Source organism: Urocampus carinirostris, chromosome 19 (genome assembly GCF_059441175.1).
Source record: "Urocampus carinirostris isolate Australia breed hairy pipefish chromosome 19, RoL_Ucar_1.0, whole genome shotgun sequence".
Taxonomy (NCBI): domain Eukaryota; kingdom Metazoa; phylum Chordata; class Actinopteri; order Syngnathiformes; family Syngnathidae; genus Urocampus; species Urocampus carinirostris.
In genome coordinates, this window is record NC_142367.1 from 11166626 (window position 1) to 11186893 (window position 20268).

At 39.1% G+C, this 20268-nt stretch overlaps 1 protein-coding gene, 1 long non-coding RNA gene and 1 other non-coding gene across 4 annotated transcripts in view; 1 reads left to right on the forward strand and 2 right to left on the reverse strand.

Moving 5' to 3' along the window:
• Positions 1–16877, forward strand: LOC148347289 (plexin domain-containing protein 1-like). Of its 2 annotated transcripts, XM_088322915.1 has the most exons (13): positions 1–265; positions 7383–7531; positions 10479–10622; positions 10710–10779; positions 10846–10968; positions 11035–11153; positions 11212–11311; positions 13627–13722; positions 13783–13864; positions 13923–13983; positions 14039–14183; positions 15984–16132; positions 16199–16873. In XM_088322915.1, the coding sequence occupies exons 1-13, from the start codon at positions 202–204 to the stop codon at positions 16322–16324; spliced, it is 1428 nt and encodes a 475-aa protein (XP_088179041.1). In that variant the 5' UTR covers positions 1–201; the 3' UTR covers positions 16325–16873. The 2 variants fall into 2 exon arrangements, with proteins under 2 accessions (XP_088179041.1, XP_088179040.1); XM_088322914.1 differs by having other exon boundaries at positions 13627–13864; positions 16199–16877.
• The window catches only part of LOC148347290 (uncharacterized), a 13899-nt gene continuing 95 nt past the window's right edge, over positions 6465–20268 (reverse strand). Inside the window, exons 2-4 of the long non-coding RNA XR_015847807.1 lie at positions 20206–20256; positions 16176–16320; positions 6465–7504 (exon numbers count right to left, since the gene is read on the reverse strand). This is a non-coding gene — a long non-coding RNA (uncharacterized LOC148347290). The remainder of the gene's footprint in view (positions 7505–16175; positions 16321–20205; positions 20257–20268) is intronic.
• On the reverse strand, positions 19888–19959 carry trnac-gca (transfer RNA cysteine (anticodon GCA)). The gene has a single exon. It is a non-coding gene; the product is annotated as a tRNA-Cys (tRNA).

The following is a 20268-nucleotide window of genomic DNA, read 5'->3' on the forward strand; positions in this document are numbered from 1 at the left end:
TGCAGCGAGAGAGAAAAAAGAGAGAGAATCACCTCATTCACTCGCTCGTGCAGTTTTTTTCGACTCTCCTGCTGTCATGGAGCCGCCGTCCCAGATGTTCCCCTGAGGAAGCGGTGGGCGACGCTCAAAAGCGCTGAAAAGCCGGAGAACCGAGGAGAACCGAGGAGCGCCGATAGGGTTGCCACGACCAGGCGGCTGGAGATGAAGCTCGCCGGCTTCCTCCTCCTTTGTTTCCTCCGGGTTCAGCTAGGGAGAACTCAACAAGGTAAGACCGACTGTGCTCGTACATCTACGCATACTTCAAGAAATTAGGGTGAGAAAACCACGACATCCACTTTCTCTCAGCTTAAAGTTGACATTTTTAGATTATTTCATCTCCAAACCAGCTAATCAAACATTAAGCCATCAGAATAATCCAAATTCTAACTTCAAACCCCTTGAATCTTACCCATAGCTCTTCCCTAAATCAGTGTTTCTCAATCTGTGCCACGAGCACCAGGTATCAATGCAGATACTAGCCTTTTTTAAAGGTATCGCAACCAATAGCAGTCAACCTAAGCCAATTGCTCTTCTTATTATGATTGCAATTTCCCATACAAACCATATAAACACAACAGCGACCTATTTGTTCACAGCAAGATGTAGAATTAAAAACAAAGATAGATTGGGTAAACAAGTTTCTTAGTTCTTTCCGCACTTGCAGTGAATTAAGTGTTACTAATTGTACGTGGCAGTGCAGGGTTTGGCAGACTTCATCTTCTTTAGCAATCGATGATGTTGTCGTCTGCTTCCAGTGATCGAGACGATCTGGATTAGAGCCGAAATGGACAAGAAAAGATCAGTCTAATTTAGATATAAACTTTTTTTTCATTACAAGTATTTTATATTCTTCTTCTTATTATTATTATTTTCCATCTTCTTGTTTGTGTTGTTTTTGTTCTTGTTCCTCTTTTCTTTCTTGCTCTTGTTTTTCTTTTTTCTGTTCTTCTTTTTCTTCTTCTTTTTCTTGTTGTTGTTCTTCTTGTTTTTCTTCTTCTTCTTGTTTTTTTTTATTGTATATTGTTTCGGTATTAGGATGCTCAAGATTTGATGAGATTTGGCATAAGTATCAGGATGAGGAAAATTTGGTGGTATTGGACATTTCAAAAGCGCCGAAGAAATAAATAGTAAATAAAGTTACCTGTTGAAATATTTTACAAATATATTTAATTTTTTTAATACGAATTTAATTGGATGAAATATAAAAAAACATACAATTAAAGCAATCAAATACAAAAAAAATATATTTTAAGAAAAACAGATATAAATTGTTAAATCAAATATGATTAAAAAAAGCCTTTTTTAAACAATTTAAACATTGAAAAAAAATCGCAGAAGTGAATTGAAAAAAATAAATTTTATTCAATGTTTTAAAAAATGTTTTTGGACAATTTCAATGTTCCAAAAATAAAACAACAAAAACATTGAGAAACACTGCTTTAAATCTATAAGGGATCCACCCACCAGCCCCATATAAAAATAATGGGCAAATGAAACCTAAATAATGTGTGTATATTTATGTATTTATATATTTATATACATATATATATATATATATATATCCTGGCAAAGGTGCCCTGTGTACTACTTATGTGCATGTGGGTGCACGTCCAGCATGTATTTCTGTTCTCCTTAGAGATGGCGTATTTTTAGCCAGACCTCGTTCTTCTGCTCCTCCTTCAACAAATCACGGTTGCTCCACTTTTTTTTTTCCGGTCACCCGTCACATTTCCTGTGCATCAAAATGATAAATTGGCGATTAGAGATCGAAATCTGACGGCCAGGTTTATTTTTTGGTGTCAGATTTGTCCCTAAATTTATATATGGTCAGATGGATTCACTCATTTAATGCCAAAGGTTTCCCTCAAATGGGAATTTTTGCCATTTTGACTTCTTTTTGAAGGCCTACAGAAAATGTGGTTCTGTAACTATGAAGACATGGGACATAGCAAAAAAAGTATGTTTCTACTATAGTTGTTTACTTTTAGTTTAGTAAACAACAGTTGAACATTGCTTAGTTTCTTAAAAATACTCGGTTCTAAGAAAACGGCTTTTTGTGAAAAAGATGTTTCAAGTCAAGGAATGTTTATTTTTCAAGTCCTTAATCACAAAGAGTCTCAAAGGGCTGACCACAGATTATTGCAAACCACAGACTATTATTACAGCATCCCCTGATCTAAAACTTACATGAGGGCAAGGAAAAACTCAAAAACTTCAACATGAGGAAAATGAAGAAACCTTGAGAGGGGACCGCACATGAGGTATTCATTTGAAAGCAGAACTTTCACTTTGGTGCTTTTGTTTTTCGCATTTGTAATACTGCCAATATCTAAACAATGCTTTTCGTGAACACAAGAGCACATTTTATTGCAAGCACACTGAACTTGTGCATGAATGATGGGAGAACTTTTAAGCGCCCTATGTTTCCGGTGACATGTTCATACGATTTCCTTCACCACGGCGATAGCGTTTTTGCGTACTTGCACAAAATGCCATACCTCTCTGCCCACACGATGATGATAAGACTTTGCGTTATCTTTTTTAGAGAGTAAAAATATCTGTCTGTACTTTTCCAAATATTCGCTTCTCTCACACAATGTTTCAGTAATTATTCACCCTATGGGAGCACCTATACACTTCAATCGCTGGATACAAGAAGCAACACTAAGAAGTGGGGGCTCCCTCGATGCATGGACAAGATATGATCAAAGCCACTCCTGCCACACTAATGATGATTTTTCAAACCGAAATCATCAGACTTGATACTTATTGACTAGCTGTGTCAACTCCATTATAATAGTTTTCTTGAAAATAAAACAAAAAAAACATACTTTCACGTTTAAGCACATTATATATATATATATACATATATATATATATATATATATATATATATATATATATATATATATATATATATATATATATATATATATATATATATATATATATATATATATATATATACACACATTTAAAAAATCTTTAAGATGCAATTTTTTCATGGACATTTTAAACAAAACACTCCAAAATGTACGAATATGATTTCAATAGGAAATCAATTTTTATTGACGTATTCTTCACTTATTATTTTGTAAAATATTTACTTAGATTTTCAAGTTCTTGTTAAATGATATTCTTTTTTTCATGAGAGATGATTTATTTTAATTGTTTTTACCCTTTTACTTACTTTTTTACTTTACTATTGATTTTTCTCTTTTAATATATATTTTTCCTTCCTCTATCTATTTTTTTTCTTTTTTCTCTCCTTTTTTCCTTTTGGCCATATATACTGGTATATATATATATATTCAGATTCAGATTCAGATTCAGATTCAGATCTACTTTATTGTCATTCTAGTACACGTGTATACAGAACGAAATGTCGATGCATCTGACCCCCACAGTTTCCTTGAATGTACAGATATAAATAAAGTTGTATTGTATTTTGGCTAAGTATAGTATTTTACCATAGTGCCGATAGTGCAAGAAGAGTAGCTAACCAGATGTGCAAAATGGGCAGTCAGGTTAACAAGTCAGGTACACAGTAACATTAACACTGTAACAATAACGCTGTAATTACAATAGTGCAGAGAGCAATGTGCAAGGAGTGGCAAGCTATAAAAAACTGCCAGTAGTGCAAAAAGTCAGATTAGCAGCCGTTTAGATTTAAGTTAACTATATGTTAGATTGACCATTTAACAGTCTAATGGCCAGGGGGACTAGACTATTGCGGAGCCTGGTGGTCCTGCACCGCACACTGCAGTACCTCTTCCCAGAGGCTAGCAGAGTGAACAGTCCATGATGGGGGTGAGAGGGGTCCCCGGTAATGTTCTTAGCATGGGATAGGCAGCGCTTCTGGCCAATGTCCTGAATGGAGGGAAGTGTAGTCCCGATTATTTTCTCTGCTGTCCTCGTTACCCTCCTCACACTACCCCAGTCGGTAGCGCTGCAGCCTCCACACCACACAGAGATACAGCTGGTCAGGATACTCTCTATGGTGCCCCTGTAGAATGTGATGAGGGAGGGTGGGGGCAGGTGGGCTCTAAATATACATTATTATTTTATTTTTTGGGTTGTTATTTTTTTGTATAAAAAAACTGTTATGAATTTTAAAGATGGTCATTTCTCTATGAGCCAACAAATGTGCTAAATCTCCACCAAAATTGCATGACATTCCCATTTTTGTACCACCTGATTTCCTTTTCAGGGACCCCATTTTAGTTTAATATTTTAATGTTTTAAAATTTGGGGAGGAGATTAAAACAGGGTCCGTACAACTTTTTCATGGCCAAGTTCAAACACTTTTAAAAGGGACAGCGTGTAAAATTTAGTGCTTTTCGTGGTGCAAAAAAATCCTTCATTCAGTATGAAAAAACATCAATTGGAATAATAGGCAAAAGTATATGAACTATCATACCAATGTTGATTTTTCTAAATACTGATAGGTCAGGAAATGTGTATTACTTTTACATCGCGGAATCCATCATGTTTGCCTTGCATCTTGTTGCTACACTGTGCTCATTGGCCACTGGTTTTCATATGCATTAGACAATACATTGCCATCTAGTGGTCAAATATACAATGTACCTTTAAGCACTTTCAAAGCCAATTTCTCCAGAACATCTTAGTCTCCTCTTCTGTTCTCTTCGTCACGGCTCTCACGGGGCGATTATGTTTCACATGACAACTCCATACAAACTAATGCCAGCTGCTGTTCGTCACGGGGGAAGAGAAAATGCAATAGGCTTGTGAAGCTACCAGAGCAGGCGTGACGGCATCATTTTTAAGCAGACTTGATTTATTTTTCTTCATTAATGTGTGGTCCATCAAGTCAGACTGCCGAGAAACATGGCAAACATTTCAAGCATTTACAAGCAGTTCACAAAAATCCAAGCGCTTTTCAAACTTTGAAAACACAAAATTAAAATTCAAGTACTTTCAAGGATTTTAAGCACCCGTGCAAACCCAGTTAGGGTGATTATTTCATGTGCGGTCTCTACTCAAGGTTTTTTCATTTTCCTCATGTTGAGGTTTTTGAGTTTTTCCTTGCCCTCATGTAGGTTTTAGATCAGGGGATGGTGTCATAATAGTCTGTAGTTTGCAATAATCTGTGGTCTGTGAAGCCCTTTGAGACTCATTGTGATTAAGGGCTTTACAAATAAAGATGACTTGACTTTTTAAGCTTAATAACCCGTATTTGTTTTTTGTTTTTAAACAATATCACACCAATTTTTGAGTTTTTTATGTAAAACAAGGGAGGTAATAAAATCAAATTCCCCTATTACAAGACTAAAAATCAGAGCCCAAAATCATAACCATCAAAGTTTTGTGTTGATTCTAGCTTTCATTTAATAGTTTATTGTTGGCCCGACAGTCTAAACATTTTGTAATCCAGACAAAATGACATCCTGTTGCGAAACGTGCAAAACCAAACCCCAGCAATCCCCCAGTTATAAAAAGAAACGAAAACAGACAAATAAACGTGATCCACATTCCAGTTTGTCTCTGTTATGAATCAAGCTGCCAGTTCTCGTGGTTTCCGAGAGCACTTCTTGACATCTTGTAACAGATCACTCACTTTTTTATGACACAATATGACGCTAGCACACTAGTTGCTAGCACATTTTTCCCTTCCCCGCTTTCACCTCTTTTGAGTGGAAATGTATTTATCATGCTCTGATTTTCCTAACAGCCGGTGGGGACATCAGCTTTTGTTTCAGCACAGATGTTTGGCTACTCTTTTCTTCCCCGAAACACTTGTGAGGCCCTCTAAAGAAGGAAAATGTAATCTGTTCCAATAATAATTGTACTAATTCAAACTATTTTTGCCTTAAAATACGTTTGTTAAGTCCTAATTTGCCCCGGACAAAATAAAACCTACTCATAAACTTAAATTTGTGATCAAAAATTGAGAAAAAATGGCTTTAAAAAAATTAATTAGATGATTACGATTTTTTTTTTCTCGATTATGTCCAACCAAAATGTCGGCGACCCAAATTTGGTTCATAGGCTCATTTTTTAAACTTGTGTATGTGTATGTGTGTGTATGTGTGTGTGTGTTGTACTTTAGGCCTCCACAAAAGTATTTGGCGAGATTTCGTGTCAAGGCACCCCAATAAATATCAACAAAATCAATCAACATTTGCTTTCGTGGGGTCTCTAATGCTTTCTGGCGGTCAACTTGGGTACTGCAGCCCCCAACCACCAACACTCCAAGTATTTAAATCCAATCCTCTATCGTCTTGGCAACAATGGGCCATTTTGCATAATTTCCCGAATTTATGCACCCCACCAAAAAGATTAAATTGTAAAAAAAAAAAAAAAAGGGTTACTTTTCTTGACAAAAAATAGATAAATAAAAGAGGCTTTTTTAATTAAATCAAAACTTTTTTTCATTTTTGTTTATTTTTTTGATTGTTTTTTGTTTTTGTTTTTCAAAACCATCCCCCTCCAAAATGTACAAAAAATCCCCCGAAATGATTCTTTTTTTTTTTTTTTTTACTAAAAACGAGATGAATAAAACAAGCTTATTTTTGGGGGGGGGAAACAATTAAAAACAAGGTCATTTTCGTTTGTATTTAAAGAAAAAACTTGACTGATATTGTACAAATAATTCCCATCAAATGTTGCTATAAAAAAATTCTCGAACATCAACATCCTGATGACTAAATGCGGTCTTCTTCCAGAGGGTGGTGCTCTCCTTTAATTTCTTCTTAGACAAAACGATGGGCTAAGTTTCTTCAAAAAAAAATCCAAAAGTTGGTAAATGTTGTCATTTTAAAAATGGGGGGTAAATGAGTTATGTTGTAGAAAAGTTTGATTTTCTAAAAAGAAAAATAATTCATATTCTCCAACTTGGTGCAAAAAAATGTGTCTTTTGATGAAAAAAAATACTCACAATTTGAAAAAAAAAGCAGTTTTTGATGATATATTGAACACAAAAAAAAAAGCCTACTCCCGGTATTATGAAACAAGCTCTAGCTAATTTGTTGTTTACCACTCTTCCCAATAAGCCCTAAACCCCTCCTGAACTCCGCTTCGCCCCTCTTTTCACCGTACCTTCACCCCTGCCCCCGCTGGGGGGCGGATGAGCCTCGAGTGTCAACACGGAACGTTTATTATTCTTATTATTTCCGGGGATGGACCCAAAGTTGCAACAATGAAACTGTAAACTGATATTTTCTATTCCAAGTTCAGTTTCTGGTGCGCCCCATTGGCGGGGGTGGGTACTACCATCAAACTCATACAACCAAAAGAAAAAGCAAACCTATCAGATGCTGGGTGCTGATTCAAAAAAAAAAACAGACGACAAACTTGTTGGTTTATGGCCACTCATGCAGACGCCGAGAGCGAGATACCCCCGGAGATGTCGGCTTTGCTGAGGAGCGGTCCCCGGCAATCCAGAGTCATCCGAAATTCTCCACCGGCGCCACAGCAGGGGGGCAGACTGGACATCACCTTCCTGCCGGACAACATGACCCATGTAATGGTGAGGACATGATGATTGGGAACATGGAGCTTCCTGAAGCTTTGTAATGCACTTGCAATTATGTTTCACTCCTCTAGTTGGTTTAATTATAAAGGTTAGTGCTATGAGAACAATTTTTGCCCTCTAGGGGTGTCACAAAATATCACAAGTGCTTCGTGAAGCTTCGCATCTTCATTTGTATAACCCTTAAAGGGATACCCAAATTCTAAAACGTACAAAATGTGAGAAAAAAGTGCATGTTTTTTGCATGATTTCTATATACAGTATATGTCATTGCTATATTTCAAATATTTTCTGAGATAATGCATTTTAAAAACAGTCTGTCTCTTCTTTGACTTCCTGAGCTCTGTGAAGCACACCAGAATCCTAGCAAGCCAGTAACCATACTGGTTTAAATGTTAATTAGTCGAAAAGGTTTTAAATGTTTTAAGCCAAGTTTTGGTAGTTTTCGTGGAGAATGCCTGTCGCGGGTGGATGCAGCATTGGTACAACAAAGAGCAAGCAGCTAAAATGGGGCGAACTGGCAAAAATAGCACACAGAAAGCTAACAGGGGCTAAACAATCCGGGACACGGCAAGATAGCTGGCTGCTAAAAATGGCTAACCGGAACCGATCGGCAGAAAAACAAAAGGCTTGCCAACCACAGGCATGCAGAAGGCAGCCAGGGTGACAGAGAGCTAATGACAAAAATCAAACCCACCCGTCAATATACCAAATGATCATGGAAGGCTAGCCGGATCCTATAGATGCCTAACCGAAACCGATCGGCGGAAAAAAATCAGAGAGCTGGCTGACAGAAAACATGCAGTAAGGAACCCGGATACCCGCTTTGAGACTGGGAGGTTCGGGTTCGCGCCCCGGCCGAGTCATTCCTAAGACTTAAAAAGTGGTCGGCGGCGCCCTCTGTTGGCTGCGGCTGCATCGGCTCGCTACAACGGGTCAGGTGCAATCGACATTTCGTTCTGTGTACATTGTTACACAGAATGACAATACAAGGAAATTATTATTATTATTATTATAACCACAAGCCAACTACAAAAATCTACCACAGCAGCAACAAACACAAACTCAGCCGGGAGAAAATGAGCATGGCAGGTAGGCCATATAGCCTACAGCTAATGGGACTAGTCTGGACAAAAGAAAACCGGAAGCCTTCGGGAGCCTGCACCCTAACAGTGGAGCTCGCTGGACAATATGATTGTAATTGCAAGACAGGTGGCGAAAAACACAAAAGGAAAAGTCACAATCACATACCTAAAAGGAGGAAAAGGCAAAAAAGGAACGCACGCTGTTCAAAACGGCAGGTAAACCTACCGCATGCACCTTGTGATGATTAAATGATGCATGGAACATTTTGAAACGTATCTACACATTCTGTGCCTATCAATTTAATTACAAAAAGTCTTGAGGGGCTTTATTTTGTTTCACTCCTCTTGTTGGTTTAATTATAAATATTACTGCAATATACATTAAGAACAGTCTGTGCAATCTGGATAAGTAAGATAATATCAAAAAGCTGCAGAAAACGTCATGAAGCTTAATGAAGCTTTTCTGAAGCACTTAATATTTTTTGTGTGCCATCTAGTGTAGTGAGAAAATATTGCAAGTGCTTCATGAAGCTTCACAAAGCTAGCATTTATGACATTAATAGCTGTGGGCACAGTTGAGTAGTCTGGTATTTATGCTTTTTGTCCCACTTTTGTTTGATAATGCAAGTGGGTCTTTCGGCTACACTACTCGCAAATGCTATTTAGCAATGCTAACATCTAATACAGCTAGATGCCTTGCAATTAAAACTATGCCCTAGGGGATCTCCAACTCAATTGAGTAGGGAGCTGCTGAAGCTAGGGTGAGGTTGGCCCAGATGGGATTTTCCATAAAAACCGTGATTAAAACATTCTTTTGTTTTTAAAGGGACAGTGTTTTATATTTCCCCACCAGATGTCGCTTTAATGTGTAGTGCAAAACAAAATGAGTCCAAGGAAGACTTCAAACTAGGGAGGCTGAAAGTGTGCGAAATTTTTACCCAGCCTTTCACAAAGAAAGACAAAAAGAAGGGAATCTTTTAAAGGAACAAAATAAGGAAAAAGAAATAAGAAGTGGCAAAAAATGAAAATGGAAACAAAAAGAGAAGTAGGGGTAAAGAAACCAAAAAGAGGGAAAATGGGGGTAAAGAAACACTAAAGAAAATAAAGGAATTAAAAAGAAAAAGGACAAACTGGAAAAAAAAAATTTCCTATCATTTTTTATGTTTCTCATTTTTACATTTTTTTCATCTTTTTTTCATCTCTTTTTTTATTTTTGAGGTTTTAAATCATGCCCTCTCTCTTTTTTACTCAATTTTCTTTCATGTTTTGTTCCTTTTTCTTTTCCTTTTTCTTTTCTCATTTCTCTTCATTCCCAAAGTAATGAGGTGCGTTTTGGTCACATCGAGTCTCCATAATCTATCTACTTTCATTGTGCTTTTAGCACTCGTTTTCTGTGGCAAGATAGGATACATATATATCTTTTGGGTAAATAATACACACTGTCCCTTTAACTTTCATATTAAGGCAAGGGCCTCAAACTATCATCCTGGGGGCCGCAACTGGCCCCCAGGCTTTGAGTTTCAGACCCCTGCTCTAGGCGTTTTTTTGTTTTGTTTGTTTTTTTAATTTAAATCGTGTGAAAGTTTTTGACAATGTAATACCGCCCGCCCCTGTTAGTGTTAGCATCTAGAATTTGTGACACTAATGTTAGCAATGGACCAGTTGAGTACATCTGGTATGTATGCATCCTTGTCCCCTCCTGGTTGATAATGCTAGCGGCAGTGTCGGCTACACTGCCCGCTAATGCTAGCTGCCGTGCAATTGAAACTGCTCAAAATCAATACCGATGGTGCACAGAAAATGCTGATATTTGTTTACTGTCATTGATGTGCATAGACATAAATTATTTTTCATTACAGGATGACTCGCACCGCTACTATAGCTGGCAAAGTTTTGGCCCGGACGACGGTCGCACCCGGAACCTGTGGGTGGACCTGGACTCGCTGCACAGCAGCCAAGTCCGAATCCACGGCATTCTATCTAACGCGCACCGACAGGCGGCGGTAATAAATCTCCAAAGTTGGCGGTGATTAGCATCCGAAAGGACATCAAAACGAGAGTCCTGATGACTAAATGCCGTCTTCTTCCAGAGGGTGGCGCTCTCCTTTGATTTCCCGTTTTACGGACACAACTTGAGACAAATCATCGTGGCGACTGGAGGTAATAGTTTCGCCGGTGGTGTGGAACCTCAGCGACCAATTCCGAAAAAACTTTTTGTTTCCTGAGGTTTCATCTTCATGGGGGAGATCACCCACCGCATGCTAACCGCCACCCAGTATATTGCCCCCCTGATGGCTAATTTTGACCCCAGCTTCTCCATCAACTCCACTGTCAGGTATTCGGATAACGGTAAGCACGGATAACCGAGCGCCTCGGGAGTAAAACAACGTTAAGATGGAAAAATTCTGCGTCTAGGTCATCTCTTTGTAGTCCAGTGGGACAAAGTCCGATTAAAGGACCGAGAGGCCGAAGGAGCGTTTACGTTCCAGGCGGCGCTTCACCGAAACGGAACGGTTGTCTTCAACTACAAAGAGGTGCGTTTGTCGTACTACTCATCTTCTATTCAGAGATAACACTTTTAAGTGTGTCCAGGTCCCAGTGCCGGTCGAGAGGATTAACTCTACGGAGCATCCGGTAAAAGTGGGAATGTCTGACGCAATCATGGCGTACCTCCCGTCGGCGCAGATTGCAGGTAAATGCTAAGAGAAACTAGCATTAATGATTAGCTAGTAGAGTCAACAACAACAACAAAGTTAATACCAGTGGCTGTCAAGGGGCAAAAATACATACGAACCAGACATACTCAACCATGCCCAATGCTAATACAGTGGAACCTCGGTTTTCGAACGCCTCTCAGTTCGAACAAATCGGAGTCTGACCAAAAATTTCGAGAAATTCTTGCTTCGCTGTTCGGTCAAAAATTCGGAGTTCTAACGCCGGTAATGCGTGAGTGCGTACGCTAGAGTGCGATGCTGAGCCGCGTACGGGTGTAGATCGCCCCCACCCCTCGTGACCAACTGTTATCACGTGCGCACTTGCCTCTTTTTGCTTTCGCTTTTTATATCGGTGAACGGAGTGTTTTAGCCCCTAACTATGCCTCCGAAGAAGGTCGGTGCAAGCAGGACAGGTGAAAAAAGAAAAGTTGTTTGTACAACTATTGCCTTTAAGAAAGACATAATAGCCAAATATGAAAGAGGAGAAGAAAAAGTTGGAGGAAGAGATGTCTTCTGGGGAGGAGGAAGCAAGAAAGGATGCCCCGACGTCCGACATTAAACAAATGTGTAACAAATGGGCCGAGTTACAAAATTTTGTCGAACTCCACCACCCCGATGAAGCTGCAGCCACCAGGGTCATAAATGACTTTAATGACAATGTCATGAGTCACTTTAGAAAAGTGCTAAAAAGAAGGCAGAAGCAAGTTTCATTAGATCGGTATTTTAAGAGAAAAGAGAACAAACAATAATTTTCCTTCCTCCTTCATCCCTCTCCCCACCGTCAACCTGCGCCTTCTGCTGACCACCACAAAGGTAAGAAATCCTGTTCATAATTCTTTATCCATTTTATTTTTACACGTTCATGTTAGCGTAATGTTTCGTACGGAAGATTACAATAACGCATACGTACAATTAGCCTGGGTTAGCTTTATGATTACGTTGAACATTCAGGTAAACATTCAGGGTGTTGGAACTGAGCCCAAAATTCTGGGTGTTGGAATGGAGTCCCCTTTCCAATGAAGCGCTAGCCACTTGTTGTAGAGACCCGGGTGCTAAATGACTTGTAAACAACCTGATTTTTTTATTTTACACGTTCGTGTTAGCGTAATCTTTCGTACGGAAGATTACGATAACGCGAACGTACGATTAGCCTGGGTTAGCTTTATGATTACGTTGAACATTCAGGGTGTTGGAACTGAGCCCAAAATTCTGGGTGTTGGAATGGAGCCCCCTTTCCAATGAAGCGCTAGCCACTTGTTGTAGAGCCCCGGGTGCTAAATGACTTGTAAACGACCTAATTATTTTATTTTTACAAGTTCATGTTAGCGTAATCTTTCGTTCGGAAGATTACTATAACGCGAACGTACGATTAGCCTGGGTTAGCTTCATGTTTATGTTAAACATTCATGGTAAACATTCAGGGTGTTGGAACGGATTAAAACGATTTACATTATTTTTAATGGGAAAATTGGTTTCGGTGATTGAACAAATTAGTTCTCGAACAGGGTCCTGGAACGGATTATGGTCGAGAACCGAGGTTCTACTGTATCAGTGTTGAGGGTGTTAGCTGCTAATGCTAATAGACCTAATCAACTGTGCTCACAGCTAATATTATTGTCAAAAATGTCAGACACTAACTCTAATCAAAGGAAAAAAAGAAAGCTTGTGTTGCGAGCAGCCAATGCTATTGGCTAAATCTGGTTTGCTGGAAGCTAGCTGGTCATGTTAGTGTCGCAGACAGGGTGGGGGGTTACTTTAACTGGATTACTTTCAATTACTTTTGGATTACTCCGATACCAAATATGCTAATAAAAGACAAAAGAAACTAAATGTGAATAAAATTACTAAATTATGTGCAGGCTTGGGGAGTAACGGAATACATGGAACGGCAAAAATGATGTTGGCAAGCTGTTTGGATTTATTTTCATTTTGTTTCTGTCGCATTTTGTGTTAGTTTTGCCGGAGATCAAAGAGATCAAAGCCAGGAGAGAAAGCTTACCACGTGTTGAGAGTCATCATGTTATTCATATTTAGTTTCTTTTGTCTTTTATTAGCATATTTGGTATTGGAGTAATCCAAAAGTAATTGAAAGTAATCCAGTTAAAGTAACCCTACCCAACCCTGGTCGCAGAAGAGGCAGCTAATGTTAGCATTGGTGGCTAGCACAGCTTAGTACGTACGTAGTAAATATCTGCAAACAAATTAAGACCAGCCCAGATTTTTTGTGAGCAGAATTATCTATTACAGTAGTTTGTTAATGCTAGCTAACTGAAGTGATGCATTTGCCGAATAGACGCGAAGCAGAGGACCATCTACGAGTATCATCGCGTGGAAATCAACACCAGCACCATCGTTAGCGGCTCTGCGTTTGAGTTCACGCCACTACCGAGTAAGGACGCAAAAAAAATCTATGAAAAAAATACCACTATATCGTTTTCACACATTTTAGCTTGTCCTCAACACACCTCCTGCGAAATTTGCCTGGGTTCCAACCTGACCAAGGGTTGCGGTTGGTGCAACACGCTTCAAAGGTATGAGCAGATTCCCGGTAATTGGGCGATTTTCCCCAATAACTCACACCCGTTTCAGATGCTCAGATGGTATTGACCGTCTTCGGCAAGAGTGGCTGGATTATAATTGTCCCGAAGAGGTGAGACACTCGTGTGCTTCTTGAAATTCCGGGCCTAAATAAATTTGGCGCTCAGGCCCAGGCCACATGCGAGGACTTCTACCCGGCGTCGCCTGAAGATTCAACGTTCTCGGCGCTCTCAACGCCATCGGGTCTCTCTTTTTCCTCCACCGCAGTGCTTACCCCGTCACTGGTCATGTTCCACAACATGGTCACCGAAGGTGAGCTCAAATCTGCTAGCCGCTATTGGTATTGTTAGCTTCTGCATGTGTATAAAGCTTGCTTCGTCCTTCAGTGTCACTAGCCTTCCACAACTGAGTTTTGCAATTCAGGCATCCGTCTCTTTTTCTCCAGTTATTTTTCCCTAGCCACTCGTGTTAGCCACTCGCCTGCATGCTATGACTCACTTCTAGCCGCTATTGTTGTTGTTAGCTGCTTCTGCATTTTCCTTCAGTGTTACTCGCCTTCAACAGTTGGTAGTGCAAGTTAAGATTGCTGAGTCCTGTCAGCCAGGCATCTTCCACTCTTTTTCCTCTCTAGCCACTGTTAGGAATTAAATATTAAAATGTACCGTTTATCAAATTGTTCAAATTAGTTATCTGACACCAGCTCAGTAGCCTAGATGGTAGTGTGCCGGCTTTGAGACTGGGAGGTCGCTGGTTCGCGCCTCGACCGACACATACCTAATTGGTATAATGGCGGCGCCCTCTGGCTGCGGCTGCACCGACTCGCTACAACGGGTCAGGTGTATCGACATTTCGTTCTGTGTACATTGTTACAAAGAATGACAATACAAAGGAAATTATTATTATTATTATTATTATTACCCAAACACAACCTACATTCACCTAACAATGCGCGCTCGTTTCTTGATTGAAAAGATGACCAAGAAACCGGCATTTCCACACGGGGGCAGATTTCATTTCTTAAACAATTTAACTAGGTGAACTCCATCGAATATGGCCGAAGTAGCCGAATTAGTGTCGCTCGAGTCTGTCAAGCCTCTTCTCTCGTTCTTCCGCTTCTCCTCTCGGCCCATGTTTTTCCGCAAGCTGGTGTGCCGGCTCCTCCCATGGGCGTGCCAATGAAGCCCCCACGTGGGCTCCATCGAGCGTTTCCACGTCATCAGGGCCTTGTTCTCAAAACATCGCCTGCCGTCCCCCGTCAGAATTCCCCAGCCAAAACATTCCGCATTTAGAACAGTGTGACCTGAAGCCCACTCAGTGAAAATCTTCATTGCACTCAATAAATATAACTTGTATTCAATCGTATAAAATCCCTTACAGTCAAATGTATAAAATCCTTCACCATGCATGTCAGCCACTTAGCTGACGGCTATGGCTTGCCACTGTTGTTGTTAGCCGCGAATTGTATTTAAAGCTTGCTTCAAACTTTTTCGACTTTTGTGATTCAGGAATCCGTGTTTTTTTTTTTCTGTTTCCGTCTTCATCCACTAACGGTAGCCACTTGTCTGCGGGCTATGGCTCTCTGCTAAACACTATTGCTTTTGTTAGCTGCTCTGTTTAAATGAAGATTGCTTCGTCTCTTAGCGTCACTAAACCTTTTCAGCTGAGTTGTGGGATTCTGGGGTCTTCTACTTTTTTCTAAAGTTTCCTTTTCTAGTCCCTCATGTTAGCTACTTAGCTGTGGCTTACCGCTAGCTGCTTTTGTTATTATTACCTGCTCCGGGATAGTAAAGCTTGCTTCATCCTTCAGTTTCCCTCGACTTCTGTAGCTAAGTTCCGGGATTGAGGCGTCTTCTGCTTTTTTCCAGTTACCTTCTCTAAGCACTTAACTTAGGCAATTGGCCAGCTATCCGCTATTGTTATTGTTAGCTACTCTGTTTGAAGATAAGCTTGGTTCTCAATCGGCCCGCGCCTTCTAGAGCTGGTCGTAAACGTTAGTAGCTTCTCCCGCTAACCGTCCAAACCCGTCAATGGCATTGAATAAATCAACGCCCATGACGTCTATACCTGTCAATGGCACTCAATGAGTTCATGTCTAACCCTTAAAAAAAACAGAGCCTTCAGAGCACACACAGATGACTGAAACCGCAGTCATCATCGCCGGTGTGGTGGGCGGTCTGGTCCTGGTGGTGGCGCTCACCTTGCTGGCCGTTTACTACATCAACACGCACCCCACTTTAGCTCCGCCCTTCTACCTCATGCAGGTAAGGAAGTTCCGATCAAACACTTGAAAAAAAAAAAAATTACTGAAATGAGGTTACTGTTTGTAGCGACGGAGCAACAATTATTGGCCTGCCATGAAATTCCGCAACCAGGACTGTCCGTCGAGTTATGGCGAGGTGGAGCTGACAGCTCACGAGAAGGAAGGTTTCATGGAGGCGGAGCAATGCTGCTGAAGATGGACAGGAAAAAGAAAGAGGAAAAATATTCAAATTGAGAGTTAAAAAATGAAAGATTCTCCCTAACCCTACCCTTGCGCTACCCCAAACCTTAACCCAACCCCTAAACCTAACCCTAACATAACTCTACCCCTAGCTCTCCACCTACGCTCAACCTTACACTACCCCTAACCTTACCCTACCCCAATCCAAAATCCTAACCCTTACTCTGCCCTAAACGTCTTATCCTACTCTAAGCATAACCTTAACACTAGGCCTTAACCCTACCCCAAGCCTAAACCTACCCCAACATAGCAATAATGACTAAAGATCATCAAGAAACTGACATCCTTTTTGTGGTTTTATTTTTTATGTGTAAAAAACATTTTATTAAAAATTATTCCTGAAAGTTTGCTGCTGCCTTGTTTATGTGAAATACACGTGACTAACATGTATATGCTACCATCTAGTGGAGATTCATACACATATCCAGATCCCCTTTTGCAGACCCTAATCCTAAAATCACAGTAGTTTGGCTGATGAGGTGCTTAAATTGCTTGCACAGGGTTGTGAGTTAGATAGCCAGCTAATATAGTTGCTGTATTTCTCGGTCAATTATTTCATTTAACCTACTTAAACCCATAAACTTAATTTTCAAACACTAAATCTACTTTTGATTGTGCTACATCTCCATTTAGAGGAAACATTTTAAGCCCGAGCCTGACCGGATTTTCAGCCCGGGGTTGGGCCTAAAATGTCAATCAATACATTAAAGTCGGGGTAAGCTCCTTTCTGAAAATAGCTGACCATTGATGGGTCATTGTGATTTTCCAATAAATTTCAATTCTAACAGGCATGTTTTAGTGTTTGACTGACTGTATTTTAACCCCAAATTCGATGTTTACAACCTGACATAGTAAGAGCATAACGATAACATGAAAAGTTGTCATCGTAGAAATGCATATAGAACTGGTAGCCCTTGGTCCCAATCAGTGTTCCCTCTAAGCTGCGCACGTGCGCAATTGCGCACTGCTCGCACATTCTCAGCGCACAAGAATATCTAGCCAGCGCACAAAAATGAGGGCTCAAAATTACTAATTAAGAAGCGACTTAAGTCAAAGTTACAGCGCATGAAGGTAAAAATACACGGGTTCCCCTGACGTTGTGTCCTAAATGCGGTATTTTGAAGTCGAGTCGAAGTAGAACGAAGTTGAGTAAAGTTAGTAGAGTTTGTCAAGAACCGGCTTCTTCGGCTCGGCTCACTAAAAGGAACAGGCTCTTTCGGGTCCTAAACGGCTCTTCAGGTTGTTTTTGCTTCTTTAATCCCAACATGACCAAATATAATGTAAAATTATGGACAAAATGACTTAAAGGAAGGGGGGAATAAAACAAAAAGAAAAAAAATACCAAAATGAAAAAGTAGTGAAAAGCTGAGAAAAAAAGTAAATAGAGAACAAAAAGATGAAGTAACAGCTCGGAAAAAATAAACACAATGAGATTTTTTTTAAAGGAATTAAAAAAAAAATTAGAAAAAAATACGGAAAAAAGAATAAAAAGTTTGTGTTGCATTCAAATAATTTCCAATTACTGTATATCAAGTGAATCTTGTTGACGACATTGTATTTCCACTAAAAAAATGTGATTAAGTACAGTTCTGTATCTTACAACCGACTAAATAAGCCCCCACAAATGTTAATATTATGCGACAAAATATATCAGGAAATAAAAAGAAATGGATATCTTGTGAAAGAGTTCTAAGAACAAACGACGTTTGTAGGCCGTACAACCTTTGCAATAGTACATGAGTCAATTCATTCAAAAGAGAAAAATAATTTTGCATCGCTGGAAACTCAGCAAAATGTAACTTGATGTCAAGTTTTGGACATGTTTGATCATTAATTATCTTGCCACTTGGGATTATGAATGTTCACTGTTGTTTCAAGCGTTTCTCATCGACTTTGTGTGAACGCTCAGACCCGTGAAAAATTAGAGGGCACATTGGTCCCAATCAAGCAAGTTGAAAAGATGTAGTCGGCTAATAGAATGTTGGTTAGGTGCAATAACTATTAATGCTTCATGAAAAAAAAGACTTTTATTGGAGAAGATGGAGTGATACACAGAAGTACACTGGGGACAAGAGTTACACTAAAACAAAAAAAGTTGTTAATTAATAGTGCTTTATTGACCATTATTTATGTCATTATATTTATATTGTCACCACTCTTGCTTGGCAGGGCCCTGAATAAAAAGCCTGAAGGGCTGCTTGTGGCTCGCTGGCCGCAGTTTGCTCACACCTGCTCTAGGTGAACTTCTGACACAGTTCGTGTATTACAAGATATAGAAACTGGTCGAATCTATCTTTTGAAAGATTAAATGAATGAATGAATGAATGAACTTTATTCGAACATTAAAAGAAAAACAATACTCAACAAAAAACTAATGTTACCTAATATGTTCGAAAAGGGGTAGTAAGAAGCAAAATGCTTATATTCCCTACTCCTTCGTCACCCTTATTAAATACACCAATTATATAATAACAATTGTAATAATATTAATAATAACAGTTATGATATAGCAATAGCAACAATAATACAAAGTTAACCATAGTTCAAGCACGCACTATTCCCAATCTCTCGTATCACTCATACCCCATTTTCTTCATCTCTGTATTCCGCCAGGAATGTTTTTTTCTATTTAGATTCAAACAAGTGAATAGTTGGACATTGTCTGATCTCGTCTTGTAAATTGTTCCAAAGTTTGACTCCACACACAGACACACACATACTTTTCCTGGTGGTTCTCACCTTTGGGATTATGAATTTACTACAGCCCCTTAAGTTATAATTTCCCTCTTTCCGAATGAATAATTTATGTGTGTTTTCTGTCACTATGTTTTTGTTGACCTTAAATAGCAGTTGTGCAGTGAAAAATTTTACTAAATCATCTCATTTGAATCATTTGGACTGCAGGAATAAAATATTAGTATGATCTCGATATCCTACCCTGTGTATGGTTCTAATGGACGTGTTTGGAGGATAAAAAAGGGGCTGTAGTCAACTTTTGTAAATATTGCCCCAGACTTCTGCACAATATGTTAAGTATGGCAGAACTAGAGAACAATATAATAAATACATTGCATTATATTTAAAATAAATTTGACTTTATTATTTATTGAAATGCTTTTATATACTTTAGTTTGTATGTGTCTGATGTGTTTTCCAGCTTAATTTATTGTCTATTATGACCCCTAAAAACTTAATTTCTGATACAGCGTCCATTTTTACTTCTAAATCTTCATTTGCCTTGCGATTACCAAAAATATTACTTTGGTTTTATTTAAATGTAAAGATAATTTATTTATATCCATCCATACTTTTAGGTTAATTAATTCACGATTAAAACAGGTTACCAAATCAATATAGTTATCATTTGAGAAGAAACTGTGAGTGTCGTCTGCAAATATTACTATTTTCAATAGTTTTGAAGCATTAAAAATATCGTTAATATTGTTAAAGATTAATTACTACAAACGTTTATAAAACTACTTGATTTTTCCCAAATGATTATACGTTGAAAAAAAGAGGGGGCACCCGGATTTGAACCGGGGACCTCTTGATCTGCAGTCAAATGCTCTACCACTGAGCTATACCCCCAATATCAAACAATCCAGGACTATGTCAAAATAAGCAGTATATGGCGAGGGATACAAGGGGTAGGCTATATACAAAGGGGTGAACTCTACTACCAATATGATCCATATCTTAGACCAAGAGTGAAAAATCGATATCGTTTTTAAAAAACAAGCTAACAAAATGGCGGATGTGTAATTCCGAAAGCATCCAGCAAACGACGCCAAAACACCATCACTCGTTGAAACCAACGTGTGCACATTCACTTACAAACAAACTGACGACGTCTTTTATGTCTTCCTCTCCATCCTGGGAACGTTTCTGTAAATCAAA